This window comes from Thunnus maccoyii, chromosome 14 (genome assembly GCF_910596095.1).
Source record: "Thunnus maccoyii chromosome 14, fThuMac1.1, whole genome shotgun sequence".
Taxonomy (NCBI): Eukaryota; Metazoa; Chordata; class Actinopteri; order Scombriformes; family Scombridae; genus Thunnus; species Thunnus maccoyii.
Window position 1 is genome coordinate 17,270,063 of NC_056546.1, and position 20,109 is coordinate 17,290,171.

The 20,109-nt window shown below is 41.7% G+C and overlaps 2 protein-coding genes across 2 annotated transcripts; one reads left to right on the forward strand and one right to left on the reverse strand.

Moving 5' to 3' along the window:
* The first annotated feature begins 293 nt into the window (after window positions 1-293).
* Window positions 294-5,587, forward strand: LOC121912017 (Hermansky-Pudlak syndrome 6 protein). Its single transcript, XM_042434042.1, has one exon. It carries the CDS (start codon window positions 780-782, stop codon window positions 3,600-3,602), a length of 2,823 nt encoding a protein of 940 aa, XP_042289976.1. The 5' UTR covers window positions 294-779; the 3' UTR covers window positions 3,603-5,587.
* Window positions 5,588-7,643: 2,056 nt separating this feature from the next.
* Window positions 7,644-19,722, reverse strand: prom2 (prominin 2). The gene is made up of 24 exons (XM_042432555.1): window positions 19,544-19,722; window positions 18,254-18,611; window positions 16,115-16,179; window positions 15,561-15,766; window positions 15,231-15,351; window positions 14,719-14,782; window positions 14,498-14,587; window positions 13,377-13,573; window positions 12,637-12,711; window positions 12,230-12,293; window positions 11,964-12,120; window positions 11,725-11,877; window positions 11,513-11,636; window positions 11,312-11,400; window positions 11,073-11,157; window positions 10,782-10,925; window positions 10,626-10,694; window positions 10,382-10,474; window positions 10,215-10,268; window positions 10,035-10,115; window positions 9,115-9,183; window positions 8,917-9,006; window positions 8,610-8,722; window positions 7,644-8,452 (listed from the first exon to the last, which is right to left on the reverse strand). The coding sequence occupies exons 2-24, from the start codon at window positions 18,516-18,518 to the stop codon at window positions 8,401-8,403; spliced, it is 2,520 nt and encodes an 839-aa protein (XP_042288489.1). The 5' UTR covers window positions 18,519-18,611; window positions 19,544-19,722; the 3' UTR covers window positions 7,644-8,400.
* Window positions 19,723-20,109: the final 387 nt, after the last annotated feature.

The window sequence follows — 20,109 nt, forward strand, 5'->3', positions numbered from 1 at the left end:
TATATAAATCCTTTGCTTTATGCTTCTGAAACTTTCTTTATATATTTGCTTATTTAGTCGTTTAAATCGTTTTTTTCTGCACTGTTTTCTTGTTATCTTCTTTGTGTTATGTGTTTCATGTTTTTAACGGCTGTAGCACTTTACAGTACAAATTAAATGCCTTTATCTTATTATTATTATTATTATTATTATTATTATTATTATTATTATTATTATTATTATTACCATCATCACTTTTAAAACAAAGATGTAAAGATAGATCCCTCGGTGGAATTTAAAGCCTTTACCGTTTGGATTTAACGGCCCGCTGAAGACGAAGCCAGGCGACAGTTGCTTTTCTCTCCGCCTGTACACAATCTTTGCTCTGCTTCATGTCGTCGCTCGGCTCCTCCTCGTATGCAAAACACCGTTGGTATCCGGAAATTAACAATCCCGTGATGTCAGGGGAGTGCTAACGTAGCATCGGAATGACCAAAGTGCCTTTCTCGATTTGTGGTTTAAAACTTATTCAGCACTTACTGTCACTTTCAGCTAACAGTTTAGCTCAGCTGTCGTGTACCGACATGAGGTTAACGCGGTCGGAGGATGTCGGAGGATGTATCCCTTCGCGCGGACGTTAACAGCGGGATGAAGGCTGTCACAGGACCGAGCTGGATGCCATTCAGTTAGTTAGCCTCTCCGGAGTCCGAGGTCAGATTTGTGTGCCACACAAGCTAGTAGTTAATACGTTAATAACAAGTTAATCACAGGCTACATTCCGGTGCTCGGTGTGTAGAGCCATGGCGCGGTTTGTGTTGGAGCAACTGTCAGATTTCGGGGACTATTCTGGCAGTAAAGAGCTGACTGAGAGCCTTAAACTAACTCATAACGAACATAAAAACAGCCTGTCAAATGTTCGCCTGAGCCCAGATGGACGTCACATCCATGTCATCCTGTGCAAGCCTAAGGTCGGTCTTGTGACTTTTGACAAATATGAAAGACCCCAGCTGGCCCAGAACCAGAAGAAACTGGATTTGTGTTTGAAACGACCCGTGCCCATTGTGGATATTTTATATTTGGACAGCAATAACAACAGCAGCAACGGCAGCAGCAGAGACACAGTAGCTGTGGCAGTGGTTTATGAGAATGGAAAAGCTGAGTTTTGGAAATTCCAGGAGTGCAAAGGTGGCTGGCATCTCCTGCAAACATCAGACTTGTGCAACAGCCCCAGGGCCCGAGTGGTATCTGTCTGTGCCTGCTCTAATCTTATCATCTGGTGTGAGGAGAGGCCGCCCTCAGAAAGCTCCCCTGCCCTCACCTCCATGAGGAATAAGTTAAGATACTGTGTTTGCAAACGGGACTTTGAGGTGGAGGAGGGCGCTGTCAGCTTGGGCGGTGTGAAAATCGCCCTTCACAACAATCCTAAATTCACCGTTGTCAGCTCAGGTGAATATGTGCATCTCCTTCCTGACGTCAAAGTGAAGCCTCTGTTGAGCATCTCCAAATTTTTCCTCTCCTGGCACCCTCGCCACGACTCCTTCAGGGTCAGCACCACATGTAAAAACACTCCCCTGAGTAAGCTGTTCACTAAAGAGTCTGACTTCAGGAGGTTGGTGACGGACTGTTTGGGGTATTTATCAGCTCTTGAACCTCCTGAGATCTATGACTTCTCTCCCTCACCCTGTGGGGGCCTGCTGCTTCTGCTCAGCACAGGCTGGGTGTGTCTCCTGCAAAAAGAGGGGATTCTGCGGCAGGTATACAAACTGGCGGACAACTGCTTGGTGAAATACGGCACACACACTAGCCTCTGCGTGTACCAGGATGCCCTGGCGCTCGTGATAGGGCAAAATCTGCATCTGATAGACTTGAACTGTGGCAGAGAGCTGGAAAAGATCATACTGAAGAGGGAGGGGTTATTATATACCAACAAGGCTGAAAGATGGACACCTCACCTGCTCTCAGAAACTGGACTTTTTATGGTGATGCACCGAGAGACAGACGCCAGAGACTTAAACTCTAAGATGAAGCCTTCTCCTTTCAGCACAGTAGAGAATATCCATCCTGAAGCCCTCCTGGTGGAGGCAGTCTTTGAGGAGGCCTGTAAATACTACCAGCAGAGGAGCCTGAGCAGCACCCAGCTTACTGTGGACGCCCTCAAGAAAGGAGGCAGGTTCCAGGCTCCCATCTCTTTAGCCCTCATCCTCAGGAGCTACCTCAGCACAGGGTTGAGGCAGAAGGGAGCTGAGCTGTCCCAGAACGGAGGAGGTGGATGTGTGGCAGGGCAAGACAAGCTAATGGGCTCTCTGGAGGCTGAGCTGAAGGCTCTTGTTTCTCTGGAGGAGGTGAAGGGGAGCTTAGTGAGAGGAAGCGTTAAAGAGGTGGAGGCAGTGTGTGAGAATCTAATAGAGAAAGAAGTAGCCAGGCTGCTGTCATCCTTGGAGCTGGATAAAGAGTCTCTGCTCTACCTCAACTCCATCTTCAGTATCTTCCCTTGCCAGGCGTGGAGGGCGGCGCAGGCTGCCCTGCAGCTGCACTACAACGGGGAGGGCTCTCTGTCCAGCAGGGCTCCCCCAGACTTGTGGAAAACTGTCCTCACTCCTGCTCCAACCTCCAGCTTACCAGCCTCCCTCCCGCTTGCAAACGGTGGGCCAAAGCACAAGCACAGCCTCAAAGGTGGTCACATCGCTAACTGTAAATCCAAATCTACAAGCTCCACTTCCCTGGCTGCCCTGCCTGTGTTTGAGCTCCTCTGCTGCTCAGTTTTCCACTTCCAGCCCAACTGGCTGCCCACGTTCCTGGAGCTCGCCCAGCAGCAGCAGGGCTCCGCCGGCCTGGGCCTGAGCCTGGCCTCTTCCTCCTGGGGCTTCTCCGGCGGGAGAGTAGGGGAGGGCGGGGAGAACAACGTGCCTCTCTACAAACGAGCCCTGTGTGTTCTGTCCAGCCTGAACCCAGACAGAGAGCAGTACCAGGAAATGGAGGTGGAGCTGCTGCTGGTCAGCGGGCGGCCCAACGCCATCCTCCAGGCACTGAGGGTCCTCATCAGCAAGCAGCAGTGGGAGCGGGTCACACAGGTGGCTCAGAAGTTCTGCAAACAGAGTCCGCTGCTCAACAAGGAGATCTTTACAACTCTGCTCTGTGAGGTGGCACAGCACAGAGACCTAGACCCCTACCTGGACCTGCTGTGGACGCTGTGCCCAGAGGACCTCACTGTCACCACCATTCTTAACTTGGTGCTGAAAAACCTCCCCTCCCCTAACACCCCTTCTCCCTCATCCTTCTCCATGTCCAACGCAACCTGCACATCCCCTGCTCCCTTCGCAGACTCGCAGAGCAGTCAGTTGACCATCGGGCTGTTGAAACCTCTGCTGAGAAAAGTCCTTCAGAGGGAGACCAAGCCCAGCCAGCGCTACGCCGACATCCTCCAGTCCCCGTCGTACCCCCCTCCAGCACCTCCTCGTCAGCCCGTGGAGAAACCGAGGACCGTCACAGACCCCAGCACAGACTCACCTGTGGGCAGCAACCTCAGCGCAACTCCTCTTACACAAACACCTGAGCATCAGCAGCTGCCCACACACACAACAGTCCAAAGGGCCAGGATGGCGCTACCTACTAACCCAGTCTGACTCAACTTAACATGCACAAAAAATGGAGAACAAAACATTCCACATATAATCTGAGCAAACTGTGAAGCAGTGTGTGTTTGATCTAAACAGTAATGACAATCAAATAACAACAATATCAGTTTAATGCAGTTACTTGTGATATTTGTCAAAGTGTTTTTAAATGGATCGGTAATGTCAGATGAAGTGCGACTACTAGAAACTGAAATGACTACTGAAGATCTTACCAGTGTAAATACTGCAGTTAATTGCAAGTCTTAATGTGTATATACTGTATCTGCAATGTTATTTATCTCTTAAGCGTTAAATGCACGTGGATGAGAAAGTTATTGCATCGAATAAGCTTAGCCTCTATAGGAATACCATTGATAAATAATGATGTATTGTGTTAAAAGCCACTAACTCCCATTTTTGGGGTTTATCTTATCTCTCTTTGCCTTTTTAAAGTAACTGATGTCTGCTAATTGTAGCCAAGTATAGCTGCCTTTCAGTCGTTGATGTCCGGGTGTGTTCACACAGCGGGTAATCTACTAAGTGTTATCCAGACAAGCTGGCCTTTGTGTTTGAATGTTTGTTTTAAGTGATTTAGAGGAGGGGAGGGGTCCAAGGTTCTTTTACTGACCTTTTCTGGTTAACATATTATGAAGGTTCAAACATTAAGCTGGTTACTATGGTCTTAACCAGACCATGTACGACCAGTAAACCAAACTCAAAACATACAAAATATTTTTCCATCCCTGTCGTCCATTTTTCTCTCTCAAGACACCATCTTGTCCACTCTGCTCCTTCCCAGTCCAGCTCACAGGACATTCCAGACAGAATACCCAGTATAAATGACTCCCAGTTTGACTTTAAATTCAATTTCGGAGGTAATTCTGTTAGGATCCTAGTGCGAGTGGGGCACGTTGTGACTAACGCAGTCGCCCTGCTGCTTGCATAAGGTCGTGTATGTCCTCCTCTTCATGGAACCAGGCAGTTTAATGTCATTAGAGATGTTAGGCCCTCTGTCTTGCCCTTGCTAGTTGCTCTAAAACTAATTGCACTTTTATATCACCCCAGTCAGTATTGTTTGTACCATGCTCCTCTTGCATCTGTTGAAATGAATGTGTTCTGATTAAGTGCTGTAAACAAAAGTATATTTAAGTACCTACTTGTAAATCTGTCTCTGATGCCTTTGGTTTGCTTTGTAGTCAAAGAAAATGTGTTTTTTTTTTCTTTTCTTGTGTGTAAATATGAAGCCCACAGAAACAAACTGTTATTTATTTTCTAGCAATCTGTGGAATACTACCAAAATGATAAACTATAACCCCCCTAGGACTTGTGTGGGCGAGGTAGTGACAGAAAACCTCCTCTGACAATCAGACTCCAAAATGCAGCAGAACAATCAGAGTGCCTTTCACAGCGCTGCTCTTCATTTACAGGATAGTGTCACATTTCTACTGTCTCCACACTCATACTCTGGACAAATAGCTGTTGGTATTGTAAAGCACAGCTTCTTTACTCTAAGCTTTCTATGTGGGGAAAAGCTACAGTAAGAAGCTGTGTTTATGACATTTTAGTTTCAACATGAAACTGGCTGCCTTCTTACTCTGATTGCTGGCTGCAGTTGGTGTATTAATAATGTCATTCCAGGTTTTGCACACTTGAACAAGCATGACAATCTCTGTGCGACTGAAATCAATACAGCGCCATGAGTTTTTCTGTGTACCAGAAGTGTCTCAAGTGAGAGTCACTGGGAACTCCCTGACTTCCCCTGACAGGCCACACAGCCTTATGTTATGACTGTTAAGATGTTAAATAGTAGGATAATTTAGTTTAACTACTCAAACTATTTTCTGTCAACAAATAGGAGTTCCTCCTGGATTCGCCTGACAAACTGTACTTTGCTGACTTTTTTTTTGGTGATACTCTCCTTTTGCAGTATTTGAAAAAAAAAGAAAATGTGTACAAGTATTTATGAACAAATGCTGTATGCTATTAAACTGAAGATAAAACTTCTGTTTGCTGTCCTGAGTTTTACATATTAAGTTACTTGTTCTGTGTTTGTACGGTGTCATGCAATCCATTACAAAATGCCTACAGTGTTCACCGGTGTTTATTACACCTTGAAAGCCTTTTTTTAAATTGTGGCACTGTCATTGTCACCTACCTGCCAAGTCCCTGTCCCCACAAATTGCTGTAGTTCTGGTTTGGTCGGCTCTGTCAGCATATTCCATTCACACTACTGCACAACATCAAAACTAGCTGACAGATCACACACTATTCAGTCTCAAACAACTAAAATGTCAAGGCCGGTGGACTCTTTTAGGTTTGTTCATTCAGTTCTTTACAGTTGATTCAGTCTAACCTGAAAACAGGCAAACAGTGTACTGGTTTAAAAGCTATGCCAACAACACAATAATGCATTCATATGATCCACTGCCCCCATTGCTTTTTTCCGTCCATGGACAAATCCACTTAGAGCTGTAGTCCTGTGTGTGTGTGTGTCAACCACGAGAAGGATTTGAGTGTGTAAATGGACTCAAATGTTTCCATGGTCAGGGCCTATAAGAGGAATGTTCAGTCGTTACCCATTAAGCTTCTGAATCAGAGGTCGCCTCTTAACTAACTCTGATAATAACAAAAGCAGAAGCACAGTGTTCAGGCCTCGTCCTCGCGGCAAATCGGCAGGTTCCACATGAGGATGTGAGGGTATAATCACAGGGGTGGAATAAGTGTAGAGGTGGAGAAGTGGAGGGTAATAAGAGTCGACCGCAGAGAGCTGCTGAAACTGTCAAAACCTGATACCTAACATCCCTCATATTCTCAGCCCATCTCTTTTTTTTTATTCCTCGCTCTTGCTTTCTTTCATTCTTTTTCATTCTCACCCTGCATCGCACTTGTTTTTTCTTCAGACTGAGTTTCTATGTATCCACCCTCTCATATTACAAGGTTTCAAGTCGTGCCGGTGCTGTAATGCCATCGATTTATTTGTTCTAATTATAGATGGCATCCTGTAAACAATAAGCAGACACTTGCTGGCTGCTCTGCTGCTCTGTCTTCTGCTTGTCTCTGAACAGCTGACTACTGAGTTGCAGGGATGAATGCATCAGTCGAGGGCTAACTGCATTACAGGACATTTTCATCACTTACATTAATGGGCTTCTCAGCTCAGAGTTAAGTGCTATTTCACACGAGTCAGAATAGCAACACAGAAGCATGTAGAGACTCAAAATACCTTGTAGGGAGCTGATACTTTTATCTTCTAGTTAATGCAGTATACAGATTTAATAACCCTATTCCCATGATTCAACTATACATGAGTCTATGGATCATAATATTAAGTCCTAATATTAAATTTAAACCCAAAGGATTTAATTTAATTTGTATGCTGATCGGCTGAAGGGATGAATGTATCATTTATATGAGGAACCAGGGAAGAAAAGGGAACCAATGGTAATACTATTGTAAAATCGAAAATTAAAAGTAAAATTTTTACATCTTTCCGGTCAAGCAGCTCCTATAATTTTTCACTTCCTAATGAAAATTATTCAGTGTCACATGAGTGGGAACTTGCATAGACTGTTGTAATAAGAAAGTGTTGCGTGACAGCAATGTAACACTTCATGATCATAAAGAAACACAAACTCTGGCCACCTAAATAAATCATATCATTATAGGTATCTGTGTAAATCTGCAGTATTAATGTAATGTACTGTTAACTATGTTTGTGAGGAGTTCACGCTTACAAGCAAGCCACAGACGACACTAAGCTGCCCTACCATGAAGTCAGAGTGACGTCACATATAAAATAATATTAAGTAAGTCTTTACAGATGCATGTTGGGACTGTGCAGAATCTGTAATAATCCTGGCAGAGTTTTGTCAAACTTGGTTTCTGACAAACGGTTGCAGTTTATAAATATTCATGCAAGATCCAAAGGGACAGACTAGGCATCAAATGTGCGCTGTGAAAGTCCCTTTCACGGTTTGTGTGGAAAACAGGCAACGACTGATCTCTGAGATTCCACTCATGTTACGGTTAAAAGGTTGAAAAATGCAGAGCTGAGCAGTGACACATTTTACTTACAGCAGTGTTGACAAGAGCGAGCAGAAATGTTCACAACATGTAATCACATTGGACCATATAATAAAGTGCTGTGTAACAAAAAGCAAAACACAATCTACAATTGAGTACAAAGTAGTACAAAAAATCTTCATTATCGAATCAGTCAAAATCATTCATGACAACATATTTGCAGACAAAACGGTAACAAAAAGAAGAGAGTTTCACTGTACAGTTTTGCAAACATCAGTTACATCAGTCACATTTTTGTCACAGCAAAAAGTTGAATCATAGTATTTACACAGGAAACTGTGCTTTGATTTCCAATAAAGTGCAAGTATAATTAAGAATTTAGTGTTTTTCATTGAAAGTGGATTGCCAAATCATAACTACTAATAGATTATTGAATGGACTGTTTGTGTCAGAATCCAGCTCAGTTCATACATTAAATACATACAAAACATTTATATAACACAATAAATGAAATAAATCTCTTTGAAATGTTTTTTTTTCTGAAATGATGAAAGCAAAAATCCCTGCAGATTCCCTTATGCCCTGTGTCCCCCTGAGATGTGCGTGTGTTGTGTGTAGTGTACTGAATCGCTTAATAACTGTCTTTCCTCCTCCACCTTAAAAAAGACTCTTTCTCAGAGCCTTTTTGTCAGTGAGTGACAATGTGCCACATCTATACAGGAGCACCATGTGTTTCATCTTGTAAAGCGATGCCTCAGTCTTGCACACACAGTATGCTGCCCTCTCAGGTGATTCTCATCTGGGCCCGTGGGATGTGGTTCATGATTATGTGATTGCTGGTAAAACAGAGACATTAACAGAGGTCAAAGTCAAGCCAGAAGAGTGAAAAGAATCCATCATGTGATTCTTGCACAACATGTGCACGCATGGATTTGTGTGCATGAATAGATTTACAAGATGCATGTTTGTAAGTTTATTGTGTGTGCTACTTACTCATAGACATCAGAGTACTTCATTTTCCTGTAGTATTTGGCTAGCTTGATAGAAAAGATGATGCTAGGGATGAAGAAGATCATGCACCAGCCCAGACTGAACCAGAAGGCATTCTAAACAGAGAGAGAGAGAGCATGGATGACTATGACTCAGAGCTGATACAAATATGAAGAAAAAGTACTTGACCTGAAAAATCAAGTGAAACTGATATGTAACAGTTTAACAAACACTATTTCTCAAACTAGCTCCTGTTCTCCAGACTGCAGACGCGCTGCTGTAGGTGGAGCTAACAACGTCTGATCCTCACCAGAGACTCTACAATGTGCGAGCAGAGGATGATCTCCCCCGAGTCCACAGCTTCCGCCACTGGCCCACAGCGCCCCACCTGCTGTGTGATCTGAAGAGGAGTGCACAAATCAGCCACATTGCAAAAAGGGCAAACTCACACACATGTACACAAACACACAAAGACTGCACATACATTTAAAACAACAACAAACTTTACCGTGAGGTTGGCCCAGTCAGCGTAAGCGATGAAGTAACTCAGCTGACAGTCCAAAAACTCCCTGCTCTCCTAGGACCCAAAGAGAGAAAGAGTAAATTCCACACATTTTCTCCCTGCTTTACAGCGGGAAATCATGAGGTATCAGTGGAACGCCTAGCCAGTTTCAGCCAGTGGAATTCTGGGTAAATCCTTTGAAGTGACCCGTAAATAACTGAAATAGCACTGTGATTAGGCAAAGCAAGGCAAGCTTATTTATGCAGCACATTTCATGCACAGAGGCAATTCAAAGTGACCGTACATAATGCATTCAAAACATTAAATAGGATACAGAGCATGAAATATTAAAATGCTTATTTAAAAGGATACGGACAGCACTTATAGAACTATTTAGAAATGTTCAATTTTAAGCAAGTTAATGTCAGTCCTGTAGCAGATAGTGACTAAAATGCTGTTTCTCCATGTTTAGTTTGGACTCAGGAACAGCATACCACTACCAAATGACCCGAGAGACAGTGGTACCTCAAAATCTATTCTGTGACACACTGGAAGCTGGTGAGATATGCTCAATTTTCAAATTTTGTTGGGACCCCAGCAACAACATTCACATAATACAAGAAAAATAGACCCTGCAAGTGTCATCTGGCCCCCCAAATACATCTGGAAAGCAGCTTCTAATTATGAGCTACAATCCATGCATATCCTCAATTCAAGACGCCATGTACACTATAAGTCATGTATTGAAAATGTGGAACCAACAAGCACAGTGTTTCAAGTGCAAGCAACACACCCACACTGACTAACCGAGATATGACGCCTCCCCCTCACCCCCTCTGGCGAAATGACTGACCGACCACAGGCATTAAAGGAAGCACATGGAGCACTTTTTTCTCCTGACTCATGTGACTCGTGGCTCTACTCACGGTCTTGACGATCTGTGTCGTATTTGTGTCGAGGAAGTCTTGTGCTGCTCCCACGTTGCTCAGCACCTCCCCCACTGTTCCCTGGAAAAAAAAGACAGAGGAGAGAATGAGCCACTGAAAGAAAGAGAAAAGAATCATCTTTATTCTTAGCAGTTGCCAGGTATTAGTCAGTGTACTTACATTGATATTTTCTGCAATGGATCGAAGGCTCTCGGTGGTTGAGTTCAGCTTCTCCTAGAGGCAAAAAGAAGTCGATGTTTATGTTTAAATGTCTGTAAACTGAGGGTGACCAGCACGGAAAATTAGGATCTTTGGAGATGGGAGCCAAGATAGGGCAAGTTACTCACTACTTGCGGGAAGATGTTTGTTTCTATGTTGATCTGGATACGCCTCAGGTTCATGGCCTCATTTTGGAGCTCTCCTCGAATAGCATTGTTTGTCTAGAAGCAAGCAAATAGTTCATTAGTACATGGACATTAAAAAAATGTATTCAGTTGTGATTTGTGTGATATCTTTATAGCGCAGAAAATCTGAGAAAAGCAAAAGACATTACCAGTGGATTATGTGGTATGTTAATTTCTCATGACTCACCTGAGTGGCAGCGAGCCTGTCGAGTTTATCTGCTGTTGTATTCAGATTGATACTGGAGATGTTGTTCATCTGGGAGAGAGGAACAAGACACACTGGATGTAAAACACGTGACAGTAAATCTTCACATATATGCACAAGTCTGTGAACAATGCCTACCTGCTGTGTGACGGAAGTGAAGTCAACATTTTTAGCCTTCGCAGAAAAGCTGCTGAGTTGGTTTTTAACATCAGTGGTCAAAAAGGTGAAGGTGGACAGAGTGATGTCTGTATTCTCAAAGTGCTGCTGGATCTCCTCAGTGTACTGTGTGTGTGTCAGAGAGAGAGAGAGAGACAAAGAGAAGAGGGCAAACATTATAAATGATGACATTTTGTTAGACAATGGCCAGGAATTTCAAACTAGACATCTTAAAGTAATAGGAAATCAAAAAGGCATAATAAGAAAACTCACTTTAGATACATTGAGTAGGTCTCCGAGGTTGACAAGCTCGTACAAGTGGAGTGTTGACCACAGAGGCTGGTTTTTCTCACAGTCACTGTAAGCATTAACATCAAGTAAATTCAATTTATTTGTATCTGAAGACTTTCAATGAGAAAACAAAACAAAAAAATCACATAGAAAATCAAACAAACAGAAAAAGAGACATTCAGAATGCATGTTTCTGTGAGAGGTGGATTAGGATTACATACCTATAAATATCAGAGATAGTGATGTTGCTTTCCAGTCCTAATTTTTGACCTATATCCAGGCGTGGAATTAATTCTTGAGTGTCAATGAACTGTGGGGAACAGGAGCAAGAAAATGAACATATATTTACCTCAGCGCCTGTATTTTTATATGTCCCACGCACGTGCGTTACATGTGCAGGTATTTGTTTTTGTTGTGACTACCTGTAGCAGCTTTCCATCACTCCAGGGCTTACAGAGCAGAGTGTAAACGTTCCCGCCCAGCAGGAACAGCAGCAGCACCGCTATCATGAACAGCCAGGAGAAGAGGAAGCTGAAACCTGCACCCCTGCAAGCACAGTTTAAAAGGTCAAAGGTTACCTTTGATAGCAGCGCATAAACCTAAAAATTGAAAGGGACCGAGCCAAAGAACTCACATCATGAGGAAGGTGCCTGCGCAGTTTGCCGTGCAGGAGCGCTCTCTGGGGTCAGATTTGGGTGTCAGACCCACAGGGCCGAGGAACAGACCCAGGAGGTTACACGCCACCACCAGGAGGACCAAGCAGCACAGGGCTACACACACTCCCCACCTGGGAAAAAAGTATACACATACAGTGAATGATTTGTGTCTTTTCCTCTCATCGATGATGTGTGTTTGCACTCATAGGCTCATTACCTGATATGCTCGGCTTTGTCAATCACTGGGGTGACCCGGCTGATGTCTCCCTGCACTTGATTCAGAGTGCGATTGACGTCGGTCAGAGCAGTTAAAGGGATGTCGTTGGTCACCTTGGAGATCTGTGTTTCTATCTCACTCAGCTGCTGCTTGCTGCCTAAAACACACACACACACAGATCTTTTTAAAATGAATCTTTTTCAATATATCGTTTCATTTAGAGACTGATGTTTTAGTATTTGACAGTAAATGTTTTGCTCACTCACTTTGAACTACCTCCTTGGTTTCATCGGTCACCTTCTGGGGGATGCTGTTGAAGTAGTACTCCACCTGAAATGAAGACAAGCAGTAAAGGCCAGTGAAAAACAGAAATCTTTAATAAACACTTGAACGGTTTTAAAATATTATTTTTAAAAGTTGAAATGTGTCTTTCTGTCAAGCTCTTTTTTATGAATAAGAGGCTGTGTTGTGGTCAATTTATTTCTGGTTACACATATTAAAATCGCTTTAGTGTACAAGACCTAAAAAACAAATCCAGTCTTCCCATTTTATTACATTACATATTACATTTAAAACTTGTTCACAGTTTTCTCCCTATCCATCCACTCGGCAGGCATTATACTGTCAAGATTATTGATATTGTGAATTATTGTTTTTTTCAGAATTCACTGACCTCCTTGATTTTGGATTCAAGATTAGTCTTGATGACTTCATCCACTGCAGACTGGAACTCACTCAGACTGGGAACCTATTCACCCATATGCACACACATAAAGAGTGTAACCAGCAATCACATGTATTGTAAATGTTATACCTTAAATAAACAGAAGGGGGCAGCAGATTTCAGTTAAACAAGACAAGTTCCTCTTGATTTAATCAAACAGCTAAAGAGCCACAATAAAATGCTTTGATTCAAAAGATTCTTCAATGCTGTCTCTCCCCTTTTTTTCTCAATGTCATATTCTTATGGTCATGATAGAGAGGAAAAGAAAGGAGAGGAGAGGAGAGTGTGTCAGAGTTAGGAGTGTAGGAGGAATAGAGAGGAACAGATGGGAGGATGACAAATCAGCTGTTAAGACAAAGCCAAAAATGAACCATTATTATCATGTATCACACTGTTGCAGTCTGTGTCAGACGTAGATTGATTGTATAAATGTTGAAAAGTTTCCTGTTGCTTCATAAGCAACAGGAAACTTTTCAAAACTCTACCCCAGAGAAGCCTTTTGTCAAACTTGACTCTTAGTCAGAACCTCAGGAGGTTCTTAACTAAAGTCTGATTTTTGCATGAAACACTTGAGTTGTTCAGACTGACCTCATTTTATTTGTCTTTGTTGTTCAGAATCAATTTGTCCATTCAAGAAGAAAAATAAATAATAAAATAAAAAATACTTGATGTTATTAATCAGTGCTTACAGTGATGGAGATGTCCAGTGTAAGTTTCTCTAGCTCTGGCTTCAGTGTGTCACAGCCAATGCAGTCTGAGTTGGATAAGGTCTGGCTAATTTTATTTTTAACAGCAGTGGTATTTGCTTGGAGGTCATCCACACTGGACTGCAGCTCGACCAACGATGAGTTCAGCGTTTTCAGTTGAACGCTGGTGTCTTGAGTGACTGCTCATACAAGTAAAAAACACAAACATATAAGCCAGTGTATCCACACATTTAGAAAAGTAATACATTCATCTATGATGCTTTTGATGCTACGTAGCTTCTAATTCAAAAGCATTTTGAAAAGCTGACAAACCAAAAGACAGCTACTGGAAGTTGTGAAACTTAAAGCAGGACAGGACGAAGGACAAAGAGAAATAAACTGATTTTTCGTATTGTTCTACTATGCTTGCTCTGTGTTACTCTAAGAGTGGACGTGCAGTGTTGAGCAACATGTCAGTAAATTATGTATTATGTAAAGCCCAAAGGATTAACGTTTTTTAGAAATTTAATTTATTTATTCAATTGTAGCTTTCCGTTGCAAGAGTGCACAATGCAAACATTGAGACTACTCAAGCTTAGAAGTTTATTCTACTTAAAATTGAAGATTTGCAAACATTTTATCATAACTTTTACTATAAGTTTTTGTTGTATTTTGAGCTACGATGTCCTCCAGATCTCAGTGAAATCCTAGATCGGCTTTTTAATCCGCTGTCAAACATGTAGTGATTAAAATGCTTTACTAATTTTGATGCAGGCTTTCTGGAGCCAAAGTATTGACAGATACTCAATATAAAAGGACTCAAAAGTGATTATGACATCAATATATTTGACTGAGAGTCTTGTTTCCTTCTTTATGATGCAATAACAAATAAAAACAGATGGTCACCAATAAAGAAACCTGTCGACTTCATTTAAGACTTTATATTCCTTACATTTATACTTTTTAATGAATACTTCATACTGCATTTAATATGTCAACATCAGAGTAAGAAGTGGAATACAGTAAATCAGGGCCTGCTCATGCAATTACTGATCGGTCAAATATGTACACAAGCATTTACATGCTCTGACTGAAACAGGATAGAGCATGCAAAGGAGCTGTACCTTGGTGCAGAAGTCTAACTGAACGCAGCGCTGGATCCAGAGTTCCTGTGAAGCGTTCCTGGATCTTTGTACCCAACTGCAACCCAATATCTGTTTCACACAGACACACAAGTGTGAGATCTTTAATCTTTAATGACCAGAACAGAAAATACTGTATTGCAGTGGTTGGAGCAAACAGGATTGGTTTCTCAATTTCTACATTATGAGTTCCCTGCTCTTACCATCTAGGTTTTCTGTAACCTCCTGCACGGTCTTGTAGCTCACATTCACCACATAGTCGATTTGCTGGAGATAGGCAGAGGAAAAACAAACTACTTTAAAGTGCACACATTAGATATGGGTTGAACTACACTGTGTGAAGAGGTGATTACATAAGCAAATCATGCATAGCACCTTTTGCAAATGAGTAAGGACAAACAGAACGCAACACAGCCTTTCCCATCAACCCTCTCTCACATCACTATCTTGAGATAAGTGTATTGACACTGCAGAGCACCAGAGCTGGTCCTTAATCAGAGAGCTGACTGTTTGCATCACACACAAAAAGCTGATTGATGGTGGGGGGGCAGGACTTAATGTGACTGATCCTAAACAGGCACTAACAAGATATATGGTTTTAACATTGAAAGAAAAAAGATCAAAAGCAATTAATCAATCAATATTGAGAAATGTTTGCCACAATAAGTTCCCTAACCTTTTGTATATTTCCATAAGCTTGAAGTGTCTTTCTTACCTGAGGCACAGAAGTGAGGAAGGTGCGGACGTTGTCTATAGTTTTGTTGAGCTCCACTGTACTCTGGTCCACACTCACATTGAGGGCCTCGTTACTTCTGAACATGCAGATGTTTCCAGCACTGCAAATACACACACACACACACACACACATACACACAGGATTCAGTTTGTGTCGTGAACATAATGTTGATCCGAGGGAGACAGTCACAGTCAGTGAGGCATGCATATTCAAGCTGTCTTCTTCTGTGCTAATTTCAGATAACACATCATTATGCTGTTCAAAAACGCACATGAGCACACACACACACACACACACACACAAACTCACAAGATAATGATTGTGGTGACGAAGGCACTCCAGTAGAGAGTTCTTCTGCGACAGTTAATGGAGGACGTCTGCTTCTGGTACATCTTCCCACCACAGTTGCCACAGCAGCGACAGCACGCCAAGAACAAACCAACTATGGGCATCAGAACAATGTACAGGACGCCAATGGCTACACATACCAGGAAACCCACTTGATACACCAGAATCTGAACACACACACACATACAGAAATGATACATATTACTTGAGGCAGTTACAACAGAAATGGCACAAAATATCATTTACAAGGCCAGGATAGCAGAACAGTGGCAGGTCTTTGTGCTCTGTTGTGACGTCAAACACAGTGAGATATCACCAAACAGTAGTGTTACTTTACTGTGGTGACAGTCCACAATTAGAGTGGATGAAAGAGTCTTCACTAGACTGGGATATATACACACAAGGATGCTTTAACGTGAAAGACTCTCAGATTACCAGCTGGTGGGGAATTGAGGAGGGTGTGTCTGTTTTTTTCCCACGCCTAGAAGTTCAAACAACATTTCAAATTCACGTACTTCTTTGAGGAGTTCTTGATTAAACTGTACTTTTTGAGAGTCATGGTACAGTTTCAGGATCAGATCTAGAAAGAGACAAGAGAGAGAAAAAAAGTTTGAAATTTTTCTATGGCTCAGTGCTTCTAAATTACTTCAAAATGGACAAAAACACAGTTTATAAAGGCAAGGAATGCTGAATGGTTTTCTACGCTGCTGGCCTTCATCACAGTCATCCATGTACAAAAGCCCGGCCACAGGGACAATGTGTCCTGTGCTCCGTACAAACATTTTAATCTCTTGTATTGTACAAGTGGAAATGTGACACCTCCATCTTGTGGTAACTAGGAAACCAGGACAGCTTTCAGGAGAGATTAGATTTTTTACACACAAAAAAAACATAATACAAAGCCTGCAGTTCATGGTTTCACTGGACCTTGTTAGTGTGGATATTATTCACAAAATGTAACCAAGAAGACACGTTGTTCTGGTGCTCCTCACACCAGCTATTTGTGTAGTTCTCACCATCTGTGTCACCTCAGATTGCAGCCTGTCATAAATGTTCTGGAAATTTGAATATTTCCATGTTGCTTTGCGTCTCCCTTTTAAGTGATGTCATGGTTGCACACTTTAGTAGTGTGAGTGTTGTGTAAGAATTAACAAAGGAAGGGCATTTCTAATTTTCTTGTGAATTTTACAAAAAGAAAATTGCTGAAATTGCCTCATCAGCAGTTGAAATCCAGGAGCGTGTGAGTCAACCTTTCAAACTTAAAACGGACACAACTAGAAGTAAATGTCATATGTGTAACATTTTATAATGTAGAATACCTATAAATGTCCCTAATTACTTTATTAATGACTAAAAAATCAGCTAGCTTCAGAAACCTGAGACAAGTTGTTAAAATGCATAAATAAAAATATAATTGGGGTTGGCAGGTTGTCATTTGATCTGTTTTTGGATCTGTTCATTTGGTGTGTATCCTCTACCAACACAGTATGTTTTGAAAGCAAAAACATTTATCGTTTACCAGTTGTGGAATGTAACTAAGTACATTTACTAAAGTATTGTTCCTAAGTACAATTTTAGGTAATTGTACTTTACTTGAGTATTTCCATTTGTTCTACTTTATATTTTCACTCCACTACATTTCAGAGGGAAATATTGTACTTTTTACTCCACTACATTTATTTCACAGCTATAGTTACTTTTCAGATCAATATTTTATACATAAAACATATGATCAGTTTGTTATGTATACATTGTTACAGATTAGAATCATCAACTGTAAAAGGTCTTAAAATTAGTTCTACCTCGACAACATTAAAATACTGCTAACACATCATTTAATCAGTTTTCAAATAATATATATACATGTATAATAAATATAACAGTCTAAATTAGGCCATTTTTCATAATGAGTACTTGATACTTTAAGTACATTTTGCTGACAATACTTTTACTTAAGATTTTGAATGTAGGATTTTTACTTGTAATTGAGTATTTTTTCAATGTGGTATTGCTTCAGTAAGAGATCTGAGTACTTCCTCCACTGCTGTTATTTATTTGCTAACATTTATAACCCCAGGCATAGCTTCTTTTTGTGAAGCGGAAACTTGCAGTTGAAAAACAAGCCATTAAGCCACATGCCTTATCATACAATGACTGCAGATAATCAAACAACTGTTGGCACCTGCGAGTTAACATAGAAGGTTTTGAAAGGTAATACAACTCTCTTTACACGTGACTAAGTAGCTTTTGGTAGAAATTTAATCCACTATATCCGACAAGATGACCGCAATGAGTTTGAACTTGGCAAAGGCTGTTAGTCATGTTTTTGTTTGCTTTATGACATTAACACCAAGCAGGATGTAATGTAGAAAATAGAGAAGGGTGTGTGGAGCAATTACAACATGTCACGGGGGCAAACAAATTTGGACTAAAAACATCATAAAGGTTAAAGATTGATTGGATTACAGGAATTCCCATTGACTTACTTATTAACCAATCCTGTCACGTTTGTAAGGTCAGAATTGTCACAGGGCAGGAGTGAGGGTTAAAACATGTCCTTTAACAGAAACTATGAGTAAGTAGACAATGCATCAGAAAATGACAGCAGAGATTCAAGACGTTTGATTAGTGAGTAAGATTTTAATGACACTGACCTTCGGGAAAGGGGTTGGGCTGGACTGTGTGGAGGAAGGACTGGACCAGAGCTGCCATGAAGCCAGCTCCAGCGTCCTGCTCTTCCGTGTCCTCATATTTGGGCTGGGTGAGGCTCTGCTGGGCCACAGCTGTCGGACAGGCCCCCTGGGGAGGCACGGACTGGGCCAGGCTGAGTCCCAGCAGCAAAACTCCCACTCCGGCCCTGAACACTCCAGCGCTGCCCTGCCACCACCTCCAGCCCCTCATACTCTCAGATAACCTCATTTCGGCAGGTGAGACAGGAGGCGAAAGACTTGTACGGAGAAAAGCGGGTTTATAGAGTGATCACCTCATGGCACAAGCTCTGTCTTGATGCATCTGGAAACAAAGAAGAGAAACTGAATACAATGACACACTCATACAAGGCTGGTGAAGAAACCCACAGACTGAGTCACAGAGAAAAGAGATTGTCGTACAGTTCATTACAAAATGTAGAAAAAAAGACTGCTGCTGTTTTTCCGAAAAAACACAACAATGGCATTTTATAAATAAATGTTAAGCCAACGCCTATTTCATCTCTGAGAATATCAGTGCCCTTTAAGCTCCCCTTTCATAGCCTACTACACATATCCTGAGACTTTCTGTCATGGAATAGAGAGAGTGCTGACATTTAAAAGTTACTAGAAAAGTCTTGGAAAATATCATATGATGGATTGAAAGAACCTGTCCGGCTGTCTTTGTGGTGTAAACACACAGAAAAGCTGTGTCCCCCTCAAATGCCTGCATCACCTCTATTTATCTGTTTCTCTGAAGAGTAGACAGTAAAAGATTTGTCAGAACAAGAGAAATCTAGTGCTAATATTTAAGTATCACTCATCTCTCTATGTTCATTCACTGTATGTTTTGTAGGTGTGCTTCTCTTAAACAAATAACTTCAAAAGCGGAAGGCCCTAAGATAACCGAACACATCTAATTCCCCTATATTCGCAACGCAAGCTGTTGAAATCAGAGAAAATGGTCTGCCTGTTTTCTCGAGAGACATTATTCTTATTAGAGAAAATTATTACCAAACACTCAGCAGCTGGAGGATATTTACTGTAACATACTGGAGCCTGGAAACAAACTGAGCGGCTCCTCCAGTCGAGGTACGGGTATAAGCGGGACAGGATGGTGTAAGACAGGGAAAAGGTCAAACAAAAAAGTGAATGAAAAGATGACAGATGAGAGAGGTATTAATATGTAGAGGAGATCAAAATACAGACACAAGAGAGTAGAGTGAGCATTTTGCTTTTTTCTCTCAGTCAACTCACCATCCGTGGCTTGACAGTGCACTATAGTCCCACCGCTCTGATCTCCACTAACTCAGTAAGGGGTGTGCGACTCTGACAGCCCTTTAGAAACCTGATATGCTCTGCAACTGTTGACAAGTTGAAGTTGACTGTGCACTCGCATGGAGAACCGCCGCCACTAAGAGGAGAGGGAGGGAGAGAAAAGATAGGAGGAGGGAAAAAGGGAGGGTCTTAAAGATAGAAACAGGGAGAGAGAGGGAAGGAGTGACGTGGGTTGACAGTGACAGGGTTGAGAAGGAAGCAAATAACTGGTAGGATTACCTTCAAACAAATGGGTTTTTTCCTACTTTGTTTCCTGGATTTTGTAATGTGTGTGTGTGTCAGGGGGGGAAGAGCTTGTAGTGCCAGTAACTGTTATGGAAATATTAGTAAAATTGTGACATGAACTACTTAATAGACAAGGAAAAGCAGAATGGGTTTTGAGAAAATTCCTTTATATCAGGATTTGACTATTAATCTCTTCATCTAATATACAATGTGTAGTTTGTTGTCGTTGTTTTTTTATTTTACATATATTACAATTTTGT

Bases quoted from the DNA above. Each gene is read 5' to 3' on its own strand.
- LOC121912017 (XM_042434042.1), top strand. From the start codon at position 780: ATGGCGCGGTTTGTGTTGGAGCAACTGTCAGATTTCGGGGACTATTCT.
- prom2 (XM_042432555.1), bottom strand. From the start codon at position 18,518: ATGAGGTTATCTGAGAGTATGAGGGGCTGGAGGTGGTGGCAGGGCAGC. The intron at 12,121-12,229 runs GTGAGTGAGCAA...TGTGTGTTTTAG, and splicing joins AACCAAGGAGGTAGTTCAAA to GCAGCAAGCAGCAGCTGAGT. The intron at 11,637-11,724 runs GTGAGTTCTTTG...CTGTGCTTGCAG, and splicing joins GCAGGCACCTTCCTCATGAT to GGGTGCAGGTTTCAGCTTCC.